The 18963-nt window shown below is 44.9% G+C and overlaps 1 protein-coding gene and 1 long non-coding RNA gene across 2 annotated transcripts in view; one reads left to right on the top strand and one right to left on the bottom strand.

Annotated features, from left to right (window-relative positions):
• Nucleotides 1-7902: 7902 nt before the first annotated feature.
• On the bottom strand, nt 7903-11347 carry LOC127913080 (uncharacterized). The gene is made up of 3 exons (XR_008084583.1): nt 11198-11347; nt 8989-9206; nt 7903-8109 (listed from the first exon to the last, which is right to left on the bottom strand). It is a non-coding gene; the product is annotated as an uncharacterized LOC127913080 (long non-coding RNA).
• Nucleotides 10160-18963, top strand: part of abcd1 (ATP-binding cassette, sub-family D (ALD), member 1) — a 37232-nt gene continuing 28428 nt past the window's right edge. The window contains exons 1-4 of the mRNA XM_052484335.1: nt 10160-11321; nt 11788-12017; nt 14646-14828; nt 15038-15169. Of these exons, the coding sequence (XP_052340295.1) occupies nt 10928-11321; nt 11788-12017; nt 14646-14828; nt 15038-15169 (939 nt within the window). The 5' untranslated portion in view covers nt 10160-10927. The remainder of the gene's footprint in view (nt 11322-11787; nt 12018-14645; nt 14829-15037; nt 15170-18963) is intronic.

Here is an 18963-nt window from a genome sequence, read left to right as displayed (position 1 = left end):
TGCTAAAATGCTAAAACTTTCGGTTTGCTAGACGTTCGTGTTATATGCCCACCCAGCCACCCCGACCAACAACCCTACATTCGATTTTGCCTTAAAACCTCTACAGGATCGTGTCCCCCAAGCGGGATGATTGAGCTAACATAGGCTAATGCGATTAGCATGAGGTTGTATGTAACAAGAACATTTCCCAGGACATAGACATATCTGATGTGGGCAGAAAGCTTACATTTGTGTTAATCTAACTGCACTGTCCAATTTACAGTAGCTATTACAGTGAACTAATACCATGCTATTGTTTGAGGAGAGTGCACAGTTTTGAACATGAAAATGTGTCAATAAACCAATTAGGCACATTTGGGCAGACTTGATACATCCAGAAATGCAATGGTTCATTGAATCAGTCTAAAACTTTGCACATACACTGCTGCCATCTAGTGGCCAACATCTAAATTATGCCTAACCTGGAATAATACATTATGGCCTTTCTCTTGCATTTCAAAGATGATGGAACAAAACAAAACTGCATGTTTTTTTATTTTCTTTGTATTATCTTTTACCAGATCTAATGTGTTATATTCTCCTACATTCCTTTCACATGTCCACAAACATCAAAGTGTTTCCTTTCAAATGGTACCAAGAATATGAATATCCTTGCTTCAGGGCCTGAGCTACAGGCAGTTAGATTTGGGTCATTAGCCCGGAAATGGAAAGAAAAAAAGGGTCTGATCCTTTTACTTTCTATCTCATGTAACCAAACATTACATATCATACTAATATGAGTGTCTCAGATTTACATTTACTATACTACGTCTAGTCAATGAGCCCAGGCTGGACACAATACCAGCTATCACCGGTCCTTGTAGGATGCTTCACATTAATCAGGACGAACAACAGTCATGTTATATTATATCCCTTTGGTTCCATTTCAAACACGAAGGGGTGTTGTCGTTCCGGACTGCTGCTTGCACTAGTGTGCCAATAGGTGGCACCAAAGGGTGCTTATATTCTTTCCACAGCCCACCGAGCCCAGCCCACAGATAATGACAATGTCATAGATCACCTGTTTTGTCATTTCTCTTCTCAGCTAATCAGACCTTTAACCCCCCCCCCCAAAAAAAAGGGGTGTTCTACTGAATAAAACAAGCACAATATTCTTATCTATGATGAGCAGCAGGATAGAGACACTTGGGTAAAGGAGGATAACCTCATTTAAAAAAATGTTGATCATTTAGCAGACGCTCTTATCCAGAGCAATTTACAGGAGCAATTAGGGTTAAGTGCCTTGCTCAAGGGCACATCGACATAGCTGAAAAATATTTGGCTTGGATATTCGAACCAGCGACCTTTAGGCTACTGGTCCAACGCTCCTACTTGCTAGGATACCTGCTGCCCTATATAAAACCATGCAACCGACAGCTCAGATTCAGGTATGCACCTTATAAAGGCAATGTGGTAAACACTGCAAATGTCGTCTCAATCACAAATTACTTTTAAATGTTACAAGCGTGAATCTTTAAATTGATATCCTGTTCTTTGAAACTCAAAACAACTGAAAAAAAACTCAAGATAGAAAATGTACTATGTTTTTGTACTGCGTAGTTTTCCATGAATTGAACCATGAGACCAGCCAGATTAAATATGAAATCAGGTATTGACCATCCTCAGACCAAAACACTGGACTGGATGAATGGATAAGTATTGCTGGTAAATCTACCTTCATCCATAGCATCAAATCTATGATGTCTTCTTGACCTTTTGCTGTTTAAGTCCATGTCCATCATAATTCAGTCAGGTATAAATCAAGTCACTGTAGCCTGGGGGCCAGTCTGTTTAGCCTGGGAGCCAGTCTGTTTAGCCTTGGGGCCAGTCTGTTTAGCCTGGGAGCCAGTCTGTTTAGCCTGGGAGCCAGTCTGATTAGCCTGGGGTCCAGTCTGTTTAGCCTGGGAGCCAGTCTGTTTAGCCTGGGGGCCAGTCTGTTTAGCCTGGGAGCCAGTCTGTTTAACCTGGGGTCCAGTCTGTTTAGCCTGGGAGCCAGTCTGTTTAACCCGGGAGCCAGTCTGTTTAGTCTGGGAGCCAGTCTGTTTAGCCCGGGAGCCAGTCTGTTTAGCCTGGGGGCCAGTCTGTTTAGCCTGGGGGCCAGTCTGTTTAGCCTTGGGGCCAGTCTGTTTAGCCTGGGAGCCAGTCTGTTTAGCCTGGGAGCCAGTTTGTTTAGCCTGGGAGCCAGTCTGTTTAGCCTGGGGGCCAGTCTGTTTAGCCTGGGGGCCAGTCTGTTTAGCCTGGGAGCCAGTCTGTTTAACCTGGGGTCCAGTCTGTTTAGCCTGGGAGCCAGTCTGTTTAACCCGGGAGCCAGTCTGTTTAGTCTGGGAGCCAGTCTGTTTAGCCCGGGAGCCAGTCTGTTTAGCCTGGGGGCCAGTCTGTTTAGCCTGGGGGCCAGTCTGTTTAGCCTGGGGGCCAGTCTGTTTAGCCTGGGGGCCAGTCTGTTTAGCCTGGGGGCCAGTCTGTTTAGCCTGGGAGCCAGTCTGTTTAACCTGGGAGCCAGTCTGTTTAGCCCGGGAGCCAGTCTGTTTAGCCCGGGGGCCAGTCTGTTTAGCCCGGGGGCCAGTCTGTTTAGCCTGGGAGCCAGTCTGTTTAGCCTGGGAGCCAGTCTGTTTATCCCGGGAGCCAGTCTGTTTAGCCCGGGAGCCAGTCTGTTTAGCCCGGGAGCCAGTCTGTTTAGCCCGAGCCAGTCTGTTTAGCCCGGGAGCCAGTCTGATTAGCCCGGGAGCCAGTCTGTTTAGCCCGGGAGCCAGTCTGTTTAGCCTGGGGGCCAGTCTGTTTAGCCCTGGAGCCAGTCTGATTAGCCCGGGAGCCAGTCTGTTTAGCCTGGGGGCCAGTCTGTTTAGCCTGGGGGCCAGTCTGTTTAGCCTGGGAGCCAGTCTGTTTAGCCTGGGAGCCAGTCTGATTAGCCTGGGGTCCAGTCTGTTTAGCCTGGGGGCCAGTCTGTTTAGCCTGGGGGCCAGTCTGTTTAGCCTGGGGGCCAGTCTGTTTAGCCTGGGGGCCAGTCTGTTTAGCCTGGGGGCCAGTCTGTTTAGCCTGGGAGCCAGTCTGTTTAGCCCGGGAGCCAGTCTATTTAGCCTGGGAGCCAGTCTGATTCTGCTCTCCTGTCAACTCTTAATGGAATTGTCATGCCAAACGTTTTCATGTTCAGCCAATGACAAGTCGGCAACATCATAAACAGATCTGATACCAGGCTAAACTCAATTTAATCGACCCTGTCAACATTCCCATAACCCATATACAGCAATACATACATTTCTGTTCAGTATTTTCCTGAAAATATTCAATATTGCTTTCCATGCTGTATTCTCATCTATGCCTAGACACTTTTCTAAAAGAGATATTGTGCTATACAGTAGCTACTAAAGCAATCAATCTTTGTTCAAGGACTTAAGAGCGGACCCCATTCAGGTTTAAAAAAATATATATATATATATATATATGGTATTGTGACATACACCAGTTGCAACTAAATCCAGACTGGATCTCTTCATGTGAAACGGAACTGAATTCAGTCTGGATCTCCTCATGTGAAACGGAACTGAATTCAGTCTGGATCTCTTCATGTGAAACGGAACTGAATTCAGTCTGGATCTCCTCATGTGAAACGGAACTGAATTCAGTCTGGATCTCTTCATGTTAAACGGAACTGAATTCAGTCTGGATCTCTTCATGTGAAACGGAACTGAATTCAGTCTGGATCTCTTCATGTGAAACAGAACTGAATTCAGTCTGGATCTCTTCATGTGAAACGGAACTGAATTCAGTCTGGATCTCTTCATGTGAAACGGAACTGAATTCAGTCTGGATCTCTTCATGTGAAACGGAACTGAATTCAGTCTGGATCTCTTCATGTGAAACGAAACTGAATTCAGTCTGGATCTCCTCATGTGAAACGGAACTGAATTCAGTCTGGATCTCTTCATGTGAAACTGAACTGAATTCAGTCTGGATCTCTTCATGTGAAACTGAACTGAATTCAGTCTGGATCTCTTCATGTGAAACGGAACTGAATTCAGTCTGGATCTCCAGGCTAGGCTGAATTTTATTCTCTTTATTCCTCTTTTGCCAAATGCTGCCATGCTTCCTCCATTTTGTATTTACAACCAAGCTGCATGACAACAACAATCAATTCCAAACTTTTTTTGACAAAGCAAACCAATATGTCCCTCAGGTTAAATGATCAATGGGAGTAGTTGTTTAATTATGTTAATGTCCCTACTGTAGTTGAGCACAATTTTTTTATATTTAAAAAAAAAATTGCACTTCTCTTGAAAAATTCTATGGATTATTACTGTGAAAGATCCAGAGTTCCTTCAGTAGAACTTCTTGTGACGTGATGCTTCCAACTTCTTGACCAAATAGCTGTGATATGAGCAGCTGACAGCGTGTGGTTTGTGTTACGTGTGACATGTTGTGACACTGGCACACGACAGTTGTCTGTATAAATCAACAATGATGACATTTGACTTCACATTTACATATTTACATTTAAGTCATTTAGCAGACGCTCTTATCCAGAGCGACTTACAAATTGGTGCATTCACCTTATGACATCCAGTGGAACAGCCACTTTACAATAGTGCATCTAAATCTTTTAAGGGGGGGGGGGTGATGTCCAGTTGAACACGCTTGTGACGTGGTCTGTGACGTGGTCCAGCTTCTCGGTGATGGGTACTGAACATTGAACACCAACACCTGTGTAAATAGGAGGTTTTTCCTCCTGAAAGACACTAGCAGTGGTTGACTACGTCAAATCTAAACATTTGCAACAGGGAGACAACGGCATGGAAGCGTAGACTGAGAAGGCAGAGAAATGTTAATCAGACCAAATGTTCTGTAAACACGAGAGGCTGGGAGGACGTCGCAACATCATCAGCTACAGAATCTCACCATGTCACAGATATATTATCAGAGTGCTCAGCGTACCTCTAGTCTGACATCAGTCACCGTCAACAGATATAAGTTCATTACATAGAACAGACGAGAGTCCCACATAGAACAGACGAGAGTCCCACATAGAACAGACGAGAGTCCCACATAGAACAGACGAGAGTCCCACATAGAACAGACGAGAGTCCCACATAGAACAGACGAGAGTCCCGCATAGAACAGACGAGTCCCGCATAGAACAGACGAGAGTCCCACATAGAACAGACGAGAGTCCCACATAGAACAGACGAGAGTCCCACATAGAACAGACGAGTCCCACATAGAACAGACGAGTCCCACATAGAACAGACGAGAGTCCCACATAGAACAGACGAGTCCCTCATAGAACAGACGAGAGTCCCGCATAGAACAGACGAGAGTCCCGCATAGAACAGACGAGAGTCCCGCATAGAACAGACGAGAGTCCCGCATAGAACAGACGAGAGTCCCGCACAGAACAGACGAGAGTCCCGCATAGAACAGACGAGAGTCCCGCATAGAACAGACGAGTCCCGTATAGAACAGACGAGAGTCCCTCACAGAACAGACGAGAGTCCCGCATAGAACAGACGAGAGTCCCGCACAGAACAGACGAGAGTCCCGCACAGAACAGACGAGAGTCCCACACAGAACAGACGAGAGTCCCGCATAGAACAGACGAGAGTCCCACACAGAACACTGGATATCATGCGTATTACAGAAAGTAAAAACATACAGTACATTCGTAAAGTATTCAGACCCCTTGACTTTTTCAACATTTTGTTACGTTACAGCCTTATTCTAAAATGGATTCAATTAAAAAAAAAAATCCTCATCAATCTACACACAATACTCCAAAGCAAAGCAAAGCAAAAACAGGTTTTTAGAAATGTTTGCAAATTTATAAAAACAAAAATGCCTTATTGACATAAGTATTCAGACCCTTAGCTATGAGACTTGAAATTGAGCTCAGGTGCATCCTGTTTCCATTGATCATCCTTGAGATGTTTCTACAACTAGATTGGAGTCCAACTGTGGTAAATTCAATTGATTGGACGTGATTTGGAAAGGCACACACCTGTCTATATAAGGTCCCACAGTTCAAAGTGCACGTCAGAACAAAAACCAAGCCATGAGGTCCAAGGAATTGTCTGTAGAGCTACAAGACAGGATTGTGTCTAGGCTTAGATCTGGGGAAGGGTACCACATTTTTATTGCAGCATTACCAACACATGCCTGCAGCGTTGAAGGTCCCCAACAACACAGTGGCCTCCATCATTCTTAAATGGAAGAAGTTTGGAACTACCAAGACTCTTCCTAGAGCTGGCAGCCCGGCCAAACTGAGCAATCAGGGGAGAAGGGCCTTGGTCAGGGAGGTGACCAAGAACCCAATGGTCACTCTGACAGAGCTCCAGAGTTCCTCTGTGGAGTTGGGAGAATCTTCCAGAAGGACAACTATCTCTGCAGCACTGCACCAATCAGGCCTTTATGGTAGAGTGGCCAGACAGAAGCCACTCCTCAGTAAAAAGTCAAATGACAGCCCGCTTGGAGTTTGCCAAAAGACTCTCAGAACATGAGAAACAAGATTCTCTGGTCTGATGAAACCAAGACTGAACTCTTTGGCCTGAATGCCAAGTGTCACGTCTGGAGGAAACCAGGCACCATCCCTACGGTGAAGCATGGTGGTGGCAGCATCATACTGTGGGGAAGGTTTTTAGCAGCAGGGACTGGGAGACTAGTCAGGATAGAGGGAAGCTGAACAGAGCAAAGTACAGAGAGATTCTTGATGAAAACCTGTTCCAGAGTGCTCAAAACCTTAGACTGGGGCGAAGGTTCACCTTCGAAGGTTCACCTTCCAACAGGACAACGACTCTAAGCACATTATAATCCATTTTAGAACGCTGTATAGTTACAAAACACCCATTGTTGCATGTTCTTTCCGCAAACTGTCATAAACATGAATCACCCGGCTTCTGTCCAATCAAAATCAACATTGACATTATCCCACCCCTGGTTAGACACTATTGGCTCAAGAAGCCAAACGTAACACGATATCTGCCAATTGAAATCTTTTGTCTTGCCCATTCATCCTCTGAATGACACACATGCACAATCAATGTCTCAATTATCTCAAGATTTAAAAGTCCTTCTTTAACCCGCCTCCTCCCCTTCATCTACACTGATTTGAAGTGGATTTAACAAGTGACATCAATAAGGGATTCATAGCTTTCACCTGGAGATTCACCTGGTCAGTCTATGTCATGAAAAGAGCTTAATGTTTTGTACACTCAGTGTATATAATGATTATATGTATCAATTGGGTGCTGATTGTTTTATAAACTCTGACATGATGTTTTGTAGCTGTAGGCCTAACAGCACAAACATCTCCCGACACATTCCTCTCTTGCTAGGTGCATAATTAAAGGAGAATTACACAAAAAATACTCTATTTGGGGGGTTCCAGACTTCAAAAATGGTGTTCTGATGTGTTTGAAGCATTGACATGGACTTAGATCCTCGTTGTTTCTCTATGAATCGTTGTAATATTGTTCAGAAGAAGAAAAAAAAACTCCCAAACCAGGAAAATGAAAATGGAGAAAACTGAATTTGGGAAAATACTAAATATATTTTAATAGGGTCCCCCCTTGGAGTTGGTTAATAACCATGACTTTACCAGGTATGTTGACAGAAAACACATCTGTTGTACACCAAGGACCCAGGGAAGAGTTGCAGGGGAAGATATGAGAAGAATGTGCCTATTTTGAAAGCAATAAAAAAAAAAGTAGCTTGCGAAAGGTTTCATTTTTTAATAAATAAAAAAAAAGCAGCTCTCATGCTAGAAAAGGTTCTAGACTGTTTTATTATGACAATGCAATTCCCCCACTTGTTTTCTTTCCTTGAGGTTGTAAATTACATTATCCTTCTCATATCTACTTGGATTATTATGGACCATAATGAGGAGGAAGCCAAGGGAACTGCTTTCATTTCTAAATGACTCCTTTCGTTCATTTTAGCAACAAGGACTGGAGGCAAAACATGTATTTGACCTACGAGGAGGATAAAGACGTCTCTTCAACTTCTACTTTTCTTCTTCTGTGGTTGTGACTATGGACATATTGATGGACTTTATGAATTGTTCTTTTGCATAGCGATGAATGCACCCTGTAAAAAAAAAGAAGAAGATATGAAGCTTTTTCTATCTTTGTCATTTTTTTTGGCCATTTGTACTGCTTTTTATCTGATCTCACATTAACTTTCTGAATTATTCATATGATTCAAATGACAAATAAATGTTTCTTGTATGAATGTTGTAAATGCTGTTTTTATTCAAGTGATTCTGACTGAGTGGTCTGGTAGCCTACCACACGATCTGTTAACTGCAGCATTCTGACTGAGTGGTCTGGTAGCCTACCACACGATCTGTTAACTGCAGCATTCTGACTGAGTGGTCTGGTAGCCTACCACACGACCTGTTAACTGCAGCATTCTGACTGAGTGGTCTGGTAGCCTACCACACGATCTGTTAACTGCAGCATTCTGACTGAGTGGTCTGGTAGCCTACCACACGATCTGTTAACTGCAGCATTCTGACTGAGTGGTCTGGTAGCCTACCACACGACCTGTTAACTGCAGCATTCTGACTGAGTGGTCTGGTAGCCTACCACACGACCTGTTAACTGCAGCATTCTGACTGAGTGGTCTGGTAGCCTACCACACGATCTGTTAACTGCAGCATTCTGACTGAGTGGTCTGGTAGCCTACCACACGACCTGTTAACTGCAGCATTCTGACTGAGTGGTCTGGTAGCCTACCACACGATCTGTTAACTGCATTGTGAGTGGTTTATTTTTGTTTATAGGGAGAGTGGGAGCACTAGGTGATGATACCTACATAAGAACGCCATAACACAGTACATTTAAAGTCAGATACTATTTTCCATTGTGGTCCCTATTGTTATTCTTATTGTTAACATGGATACATATACTGTTAGGCCTACAATGATACATTACATAGATACATTACATAGACATATACAGTTACCCTCATGATACACTAGCACAGGTGGCCGCGCGGTAAAACACTGCTTCCCATTCATTTCAATGGAAGGAAAGCGGTGAGAAGCGGAGAGGGCGGTGTGAAGGTGGCGTGGGAGGCGGTGAAAAAGTACACTTTTCTCGGCGGGCGATGACCAATCATATCGAATGGTTTCCATGACGAATTAGACCCAAGGCTTGGAGACTTTCTTCAAGCAAAGATGGCTGACAAAAAATACGAAGAATGGAAGCAAATGTTAGTAATTATCATTATTATTATTATTTATTATTGTCATAATAAATCATGCAAAAAAATGTACAGTTGACAGGAATATGTAGAGACAAACGATTATGCATTTTTTTTATCATAAAGTTAATTTACAAAAATCGCGATTTTGCAAGCTAGCTGACGAGCTTTATGAGTGTTGTGACATGAGTATGACATTGTAATTCTGGTTGTTTAATGTTTTAGGGACTCCTGAAACAACCAGCAAACCAGGCTGCCATCTGGTGAAACAGTGGATATAAAGAATCTAGCTAGCTAAAGAATTTACATGTAGTTATTACCATGCATGAGGTCCCCACATTGTAGCCTGTACATTTAATATATTCACTGATATTCACTGACTACCTTGGCGAATAAAGTGCTGTTCAGGTATGACAACTCTGAGGAGGGCCTGGTCTGGTTGAGTTGAAAAATAACTGCCTTAGTTTAGTTTATTCATTGATACAAGGATACTCATGATATCAGAAGTACATGTGAACGGATATGAGTTTACTATCCGGAATATTGTGCGCATGTAAACGTGGTCATTGTTAGAGAGGCCACGAGAGTATCTGGCCAATATAATGGATCATCTGTTGCTGCACGGATTACTGGCTTGGAGCAGTTCCATCCTCTCAGGTCCCCAGATCTGTGCAGTGCTCTGAGGGAATTTGAATGACTGACTGATTTTTGTTTTTAGTAATATGTTTTTCGGGATGTTTGAGGAAGTTAAAAGTGATGTCCCCCCCCTTTTTTTTTTAATTATGGATTCCCCCTCCCCCTCCTTTTTTGTTTTCCTGTAGCCAGTAGTGGGCGGCAATACTCCTTTTCAGGGTTGTAAATCCGCCCTTAAAACCCCACCGAAGAAGAAGAAGATCTGCGCCAATCACTGCGTTGTAAATAAAGCGGTGCCAATCAATCCATTATATCGTAGAAGAAGAGGAGTCCATGTTGAATAACACATCTGATGCAAGACATTGTCAAACATTACGAGAGCATTTTGACTGTCGAAGTCGGGGGTTGTTTCCCCCCCCCACACCCCCAGAAGGTCACCTTCCTAGCTATAGCGAGCTACTGCTGGACGGGTAACGTTATCCAGCCAGTGATATGGAAGTTGACAGAAAGTTTCAGCTAAAGTTAGCATGCTAGCTAAGTAGCTTAGGAAGTGTTTTGATTTTTTTTTTTTTTTTTCCACCCTTTCATTTCAGTGAGTGTTGTTCGTCTGTAAATACCTCTCGTATGAATATATGGATATAATATATATATATATAGCTAGATGTCAACGTTACCGCTATGTTATTAGAGAGCACGTTTCATCTCTTATCGCGGCTTTCTAGTTTTCCTGGTTGTTAGCCGAAGTAGCCCGGCTAGCTCAGGTTAGCCAGTAGTAGCACTGCGTGTGCGATGGACTGTCTTATCGGCATTTCTGTTTCGTTTGAACGAGGTTGGTTCATAGTTGCTTTAACTGGCTAAGTGACTGTTATAGTTGATGGCATTTTTTTTGTTATGCTTGCAACTTTGAATAGGCAGCAATAAGCACTTTTTACATTTTTTTTTTTTTTTAATAAAAAGGTTGTAGCCAAATAGAGGTCATCGTGAGATTAACGTTAACAGGTGTTTCAGTTTGGAGAGCTCAGCTGTATTTGGCTTTATTAAAGCCGCTTACTAACCAGCCTTAACAATGTTGGTAATGTATGAAAAGCTTCCCGAGCAACTCAAGAAAACCTCCCATGCCAGAAAAGCAGTTATCCTTCTCGTCGCTGCCTATGGAATCAAGAAACTCTACCCGTACTTATGGGCTAAACTCAGGAAGAATGTCGGGGGTACACCGCTCCCAGTCCCCCCCATAAACTCTAACGGGCTGCTACTGGAGGGGTCAGAGAAACAAGGAAATAAGAAAAGTAGTAACTCGCCGGCTGTGAACCAGGAGTTTCTGAAGAGGCTAAGTCACCTGCTTCGTATCCTGTTTCCCCAGCTGTTCTGTAAGGAGTTGGGTCTGCTGGGGTTCCACTCCCTGGCTCTCATCTCCAGAACCTTCCTCTCTATCTACGTGGCCAACCTGGACGGCATGATAGGTAGGTAGGACAGACATTGAATGTTGTTGGTTCGAATGACCAGTCCGGGTCGATGAACTGGCAACCTGGGGCGGCAGCGTAGCCTAGTGGTTAGAGCGTTGGACTAGTAACCGGAAGGTTGCGAGTTCAAACCCCCGAGCTAACAAGGTACAAATCTGTCGTTCTGCCCCTGAACAGGCAGTTAACCCACTGTTCCCAGGCCGTCATTGAAAATAAGAATGTGTTCTTAACTGACTTGCCTGGTTAAATAAAGGTAAAATAAAAAATAAAATAAAAAAACCTGGCAGGTGGCTGCTTGCAGATTCCAGGTACTATGCTCTTGCCGTTGTGCTCTTGAGCAAGGCACTTAACGGTAAAATAAAACCCCTGTGACTGTGTTGTCTGAGGCTGTTGGGAGCAGAGCATAAGTAGAATATCTGTCTTTGCAGATTGGTGGACTAAATACACTTCTATCCTCCTCTTACAGTGAAGACCATTGTGAAGAAGGACCCCCGGGCGTTTGTGTGGGAGTTGACAAAATGGCTGCTCATTGCTGTCCCGGCCACCTTTGTGAACAGCGCTATCCGTTACCTTGAGGGACAGCTGGCGCTGGCCTTCCGCACGCGCTTGGTAACCCACGCCTATAAGCTCTACTTCAGCAACCAAACATACTACCGCGTCAGCAACATGGACGGACGCCTCGCCAACCCAGACCAGGTGTGTGTATGGGAGGGGTGCGTGTGCAGGGAAGGCTCTAGCCTTTTCAAGGGCCCTATGCAAGATTTGGTTGCGGGCAAAACATTTTGGTGTATGTTTTTAAAGTTAATTTACAGCAATTCTACACATTTTGACACTGGGAGAGAAAATGTTGCAGTTTTAAAACATGTTTTCTGGAGTTCTACATATTTATAACACTTCATCAAACTTAATTTGCTATAGGGCACAGATTTTGTTGAAATTAAAGCAAATTTCCTGCAATTTTGCCATGACTAATACCTTGTTAATGATATCTGAATGAGAGTGACTAACTAAATCAATGGGGGACCCCCTGAAGGTCAGGGCCCTTGGGCACGTTCCCTGTGTCATGTTGTAAAAAAAAAATCACAGCGTGAAAAATGTTCCCTTGTCAATAATTGCACGTGTGGATGGCTGAGCTCCTGCAGCTGTTTCTCACACCCCCCCACCCTTGATTTAGCTAGCTTACTAGCCGAATTAGCTGTAAACTGATCGAGATGGCTTTAACTTGTGTATAGCTAGCTAGCTAACAAAATATGCGCTGTCATTCGAAAAAGTAGCGCCCAAGTCTTTGCAATCGCAAATAATCTCTCACCTAAACCCTTCAGCACTTGGTGACATGATCATTGATGCTTGACTGCCTTCTGACCTTTACAAATAATGTCCATAAAGTCATGTAGGTTATACCCACACTCTCTGCCGGCTGTTGGCCAGAGCGCATCAGCTATTACCCACACTCTCTGCCGGCTGTTGGCCAGAGTGCATCTGCTATTACCCACACTCTCTGCCGGCTGTTGGCCAGAGCGCATCGGCTATTACCCACACTCTCTGCCGGCTGTTGGCCAGAGCGCATCGGCTATTACCCACACTCTCTGCCGGCTGTTGGCCAGAGCGCATCGGCTATTACCCACACTCTCTGTTGGCCAGAGCGCATCGGCTATTACCCACACTCTCTGTTGGCCAGAGCGCATCGGCTATTAACCACACTCTCTGTTGGCCAGAGCGCATCGGCTATTACCCACACTCTCTGTTGGCCAGAGCGCATCGGCTATTACCCACACTCTCTGTTGGCCAGAGCGCATCGGCTATTACCCACACTCTCTGTTGGCCAGAGCGCATCGGCTATTACCCACACTCTCTGTTGGCCAGAGCGCATCGGCTATTACCCACACTCTCTGTTGGCCAGAGCGCATCGGCTATTACCCACACTCTCTGTTGGCCAGAGCGCATCGGCTATTACCCACACTCTCTGTTGGCCAGAGCGCATCGGCTATTACCCACACTCTCTGTTGGCCAGAGCGCATCGGCTATTACCCACACTCTCTGTTGGCCAGAGCGCATCGGCTATTACCCACACTCTCTGTTGGCCAGAGCGCATCGGCTATTACCCACACTCTCTGTTGGCCAGAGCGCATCGGCTATTACCCACACTCTCTGTTGGCCAGAGCGCATCGGCTATTACCCACACTCTCTGCCGGCTGTTGGCCAGAGCGCATCGGCTATTACCCACACTCTCTGCCGGCTGTTGGCCAGAGCGCATCGGCTATTGGAAACGCATCGACTTGTGTACTTTAACACCTTTCTCTCTCCCTAATTTCATGATATACGATTTAGTAGTTAGTCTGGTCTCATTGCTGCAACTCCCATACGGACTCGGGAGAGGTGAAGGTCGAGACCCGTGCGTCCTTCCGAAACACGACCCTACATGCCGCACTGCATCTTGACAACGGCGCTTAACCCGCAAGCCAATGTGTCGGCGGAAACTCCGTACACCTGGCGACCTTGTCGGTGTGCATTGCGCCCGGCCCGCCACGGGAGTCGCTAGAGCGCGATGGGACAAGAACATCCCTGCCGGGCAAACCCTCCCCCTAACTCAAACTGCGCTGGGCCAATTATGCGCCAACCCGTGGGTCTTCCGGTCGCGGCCGGCTGCGACAGAGCCTGGACTCGAACCAGGACCTCTCGTGGCACAGCTAGCACTGTGATGCAGAGCCCTGAGGCCCCCCCCACACATCTGCAACATGTCAATTTGATGGAAACATCTCTTGGGGGGAAAAAAGCGCATTTTGTTTTTATACAGATTTTTTGAATATTTACATTCAAATCTGTTGCCAATTGGAAGGAAAGTTGGCAAGTGACTGACATGGCAAGCTAATTGGATGGAAACATAGCTAGTGACTGACATGGCAAGAGAAACTGCTGACGTACAACCAAATGTAGAGCTTGTACCTTGTGTATTCTGCTTTTCGAACTCGACAGTTGAGACCCCGACTGAGTTCCTAACTGAAACCCTGACCTAATCAGGGAGCCCCCTTTTTAAAATGTATTTTAATTTTATTTTGTTAGTCACTCATTGATATCATTAACAGAACTGGAGCTAACTTAGAATACAAAACGTGCAAGTATTTTTTTTTTTTTTTAACTCTCAACAGTAAGTTGACACCCTGACCTGAGTTCCTAGCAGCCTGCTGCCCCTTCAGCTTATGGCAGAAGCCGGTCCGTGTCTGTCTGTCCCTCTAGTCTTTCTCAAGGGGTTGAGTTATAAACAAAATGCAAAATTGTTCTGCTCTCACCATTTATAATGAACAGTGTCATATTCTTCTCCTCCAGTCTCTGACAGAAGACATGGTGATGTTTGCTGGATCTGTGGCCCACCTGTACTCCAACCTGACCAAGCCGTGTCTGGACGTGGTGGTGACCTGTTATACCCTCCTCAGGACAGCGGAGTCTAAAGGAGCCAACACCACCTGGCCCTCCGTCATCGCCGGCGTGGTCGTGGCAATCACCGCCAAGGTGTCTCATGTGCTTTTTTAAAAATTTAGTCTTAATACCTTTTTTTCTTAAATATTTGGTTTATTGGGATTTTTTCAGTTTTTGTTTTGACAAAACAAAAAAAAGGTTTTGAAATTATTTCCACAGATGGTAGTACAGTGTGTTCCCTCACCCACTTTGTGTTATTACTCTGGTTGTGTTTTTTGATGCAAATATCTTTTATCACAAAGGTTCTGAGGATGTTTTCGCCGCGGTTTGGTAAGCTAGTGGTGGAAGAAGCCCGGAGGAAAGGAGAGTTGAGGTACATGCACTCGCGCATCATCGCCAACTCGGAGGAGATCGCCTTCTACGGAGGACACAAGGTAACTGTCACACCTGGTTAAATGCAGACACGCCTAGTGTATAGATAGATAGATAGAATATCTCTGAACTTTGAGCATTCTGACATTGACAGATATATATATATATATATATATATATATATAGAGCACAAGGTAAACATGACCGTTGACCGTTCTGTCAATGTCAGAATGCTCAAAGTTCAGAGATATTATGTCCGGTGAAAGGGAAAAAGACTGCCAGGCGTAATCAGTCTCCCCGTTGTCACAGAGGTCTAAGGCCCTGCATCTCCGTGCCAGCGGCGTCACTACAGACACCCTGGTTAGAATCCAGGCTGTAACACAACGGGCCGTGATTGGGAGTCCCATAGGGGCGGCGCACAATTGGCCCAGCGTTGGCCCGGGGTAGGCCGTCATTGTAAATAAGAATTTGTTCTTAACTGACTTGCCAAGTTAAATTTTTAAAAAATCTGACTATCTCTGCTTTTCATAAAGGCTCTGGGATTCTGCAGGTGCCTCATAATGTTCTGCTTGAAGAAATAATGAAAGGAAGGAGACTCTGTCAAGCGTTCCAGATGTTGCATTGAGTGAAAACCCTTTAATTTGAGTGATTTTCATAATGTTCTCGTCTGTTGTGAAGAGAACCCTCTTTACTGTGTTTGGGTGGTCAGGCCAGGAGTCAGCGGGGGGGAGGAGTCTTGGCATGTGACCAAGTAGAAATAGAGAACCTAATCTCCTGTTGGCCAATCTGAAATGCTGCTTGTTTTTTTTTAAAGCCCTCTGTTTCTCTAGTGTGGAGCTGTGTCGGTTTGTAAATGCTGACTCTTACCCAAGCCATGCATCAACCCCATTTAATGGTCTTGTTATGACGCATTACATTATATTGTAGTCATTTTTTGCAGACGCTGTTATCTAGAGTGACTTACAGGAGCGATTAGGGCTATTAGGGCTAAGTGCCTTGCTCAAGGGCACATCCACAGATTTGTTCACCTTGTCGACTCAGGGATTCTAACCAGCTACCTTTTGGTTAGTAGCCCGTCGCTCTAACCGCTAGGCTAGCTGCTACCTACATTTACATTTACATTTAAGTCATTTAGCAGACGCTCTTATCCAGAGCGACTTACAAATTGGTGCATTCACCTTATGACATCCAGTAGAACAGTCACTTTACAATAGTGCATCTAAATCTTAAAGGGGGGGGGGAATTACTTATCCTATCCTAGGTATTCCTTGAAGAGGTGGGGTTTCAGGTGTCTCCGGAAGGTGGTGATTGACTCCGCTGTCCTGGCGTCGTGAGGGAGTCTTACCTCCGTTGGTAAGAATGTGGCGCGAGGATTCTAACCAGCTACCTTTTGGTTAGTAGCCCGTCGCTCTAACCGCTAGGCTAGCTGCTACCTCCGTTGGTAAGAATGTGGCGCGAGCAAAGCCAAGGCTGTGGAGGTCAGGAAATCAGCCGGTGATTGTCAAGCAAATAACTGTCGGTCTCACTGGTAATTGTTAATGAACTTCTTATGGGCAGGTGGGACGGTAGTGTCCCACCTGGCCAACATCCGGTGAAATTGCAGAGAGCGAAATTCAAACTACAGAATTATAAATATTTAACATTTTATTTCATAAAATCACAAGTGTTATACGTCAAAATAAAGCGTGACTTCTTGTGGTCCTTCTGTAGCTCAGTTGGTAGAGCATGGCGCTGTACGCCAGGTTAGTGGGTTCGATTACCACCCATACGTAGAATGTATGCACACATGACTGTAAGTCGCTTTGGATAAAAGCGTCTGCTAAATGGCATATATTATTATTATTATATTATTGTTAATCTAATCTGACAGCCGCTGTGTCAGATTTCAAAAAAGCTTTACGGCGAAAGCAAACCATGCGATTATCTGAGGACAACGCCTCGCATACAAAAGCATGAAAAACATATTTCAACCAGACGGGTACCGCCATGAAAGTCAGAAATAGCGATATAATAAATGCCTTTGGTCTTTTTCTGTTGGCACTCCAAAAGGTCCCAGTTACATCACAAATGGTCCTTTTGTTCGATAATGTTCTTCTTTATATCCATAACTCAGTTTAGCTGGTGCGCTTCAGTCAATAATCCACCCAGTTTCCCTCCAAAATGCATACAAAATAAATCCCAAACTTTTCCAAACAAGTCAAAGTTTATAATCAAACCTTAGGTATCCTAATACGTAAATAAATCAAATTGAGTGAGAGTCGATAATGTCTTTAAAAAAATTGCAAAGAAAGTGCTCTCATTCACGCACTTGGAAACACTACAGCCACCGAAAACTTACAATTTCTGCATCATATTTCCATAAACCAGCCTGAAACTCTTTCTAAAGACTGACATCTAGTGGAAGCCCTAGGAACTGCAATCTGGGAGGACTTCACCTTACATAAAAGTGACAACCATTGAAAATAGTGGTAGGCAGAATTTTTCTTTTGGGGGGGGGTTGTCCTTGGGGTTTCGCCTGCCATATCAGTTCTGTTATACTCGCAGACATTATTTTAACAGTTTTAGAAACTTTAGAGTTTTCTATCCAAATCTATCTAATAATATGCATATATTAGCTTCTGGGCCTGAGTAACAGGCAGTTTATTTTGGGCATGCTTTTCATCCGGATGTGAAAATACTGCTCCCTACCCAAGATAATTTAACAAACACATTTAGCGTCTCCTGGTTTCCCCACACAGCCCACAAGCCACTGATGCAGACCTTTGGTCTCACGGTGACCGTTAATTAACATCAACACATTTAGCGTCTCCTGGTTTCCACACAAAGCCCACAAGCCACTGATACAGACCTTTGAAACGTCTACATTTTTAAGTCTAATCAATCCATTTTAATATAGCCTACATCGTCACAATAAATCAATTTATTTTAGAAAGGCATAAAGGATCTTGATATGAAGAAAACGTAGTCTATTTCAGAAAAACAGAATAGCATGCTCTGGATATGCCAAATGACTTTGGGCTACTCTAGTTCGTTTAGCAGACAAGATTTGCTTAGAATTCCTGTCATTATTTTATAGTGTGAAGAATACAACTGAACAAGCTGTATAAATTAAAAAGGTTATTTCCTCCACTATTTTGAGGGAGTGTTGCACATGCAGCTATTCTGTGTTAAGCAGGTAACAAAGAAACTCCTAATTAATTTAGAGTAATGTAACTTTTCTACAAACATTGGGCCGTATGTGTTGACTATTAATACATTGTAAGGCTGCATGATGCGGCTCTAATGATTTGAAAAAAGTAGCTTGTAAGGTATGAGGTCTTTCTTTTTTTTTTGCGCAGGCTGCTCACACTTCATCAGTCTCTCATTGTCAATTTGACAAGCACTTGATAGAAGCTTGAAGATTGAAGCCTCGAATTTCACAGCAGCGTCCCCTTTGTGTGTCCATAATGCTCCCCGAGTGCTGCGCGCTCCTCCCCCGAGTGCTGCGCGCTCCTCCCCCGAGTGCTGCGCGCTCCTCCCCCGAGTGCTGCGCGCTCCTCCCCCGAGTGCTGCGGGCTCCTCCCCGAGTGCTGCGGGCTCCTCCCGAGTGCTGTGCGCTCCTCCCGAGTGCTGCGCGCTCCTCCCCGAGTGCTGTGCGCTCCTCCCCCGAGTGCTGTGCGCTCCTCCCCGAGTGCTGCGGGCTCCTCCCCGAGTGCTGCGCGCTCCTCCCCTGAGTGCTGCGGCTCCTCCCCCCCGAGTGCTGCGGGCTCCTCCCCGAGTGCTGCGCGGCTCCTCCCCCGAGTGCTGCGCGCTCCTCCCCCGAGTGCTGCGCGCTCCTCCCCCGAGTGCTGCGCGCTCCTCCCCCGACAAGATGAGT

Source organism: Oncorhynchus keta, chromosome 28 (genome assembly GCF_023373465.1).
Source record: "Oncorhynchus keta strain PuntledgeMale-10-30-2019 chromosome 28, Oket_V2, whole genome shotgun sequence".
NCBI classification, from domain to species: Eukaryota; Metazoa; Chordata; class Actinopteri; order Salmoniformes; family Salmonidae; genus Oncorhynchus; species Oncorhynchus keta.
Note: the sequence above shows the minus strand (reverse complement) of the source record. Positions and strands in the feature narration are given on the sequence as shown.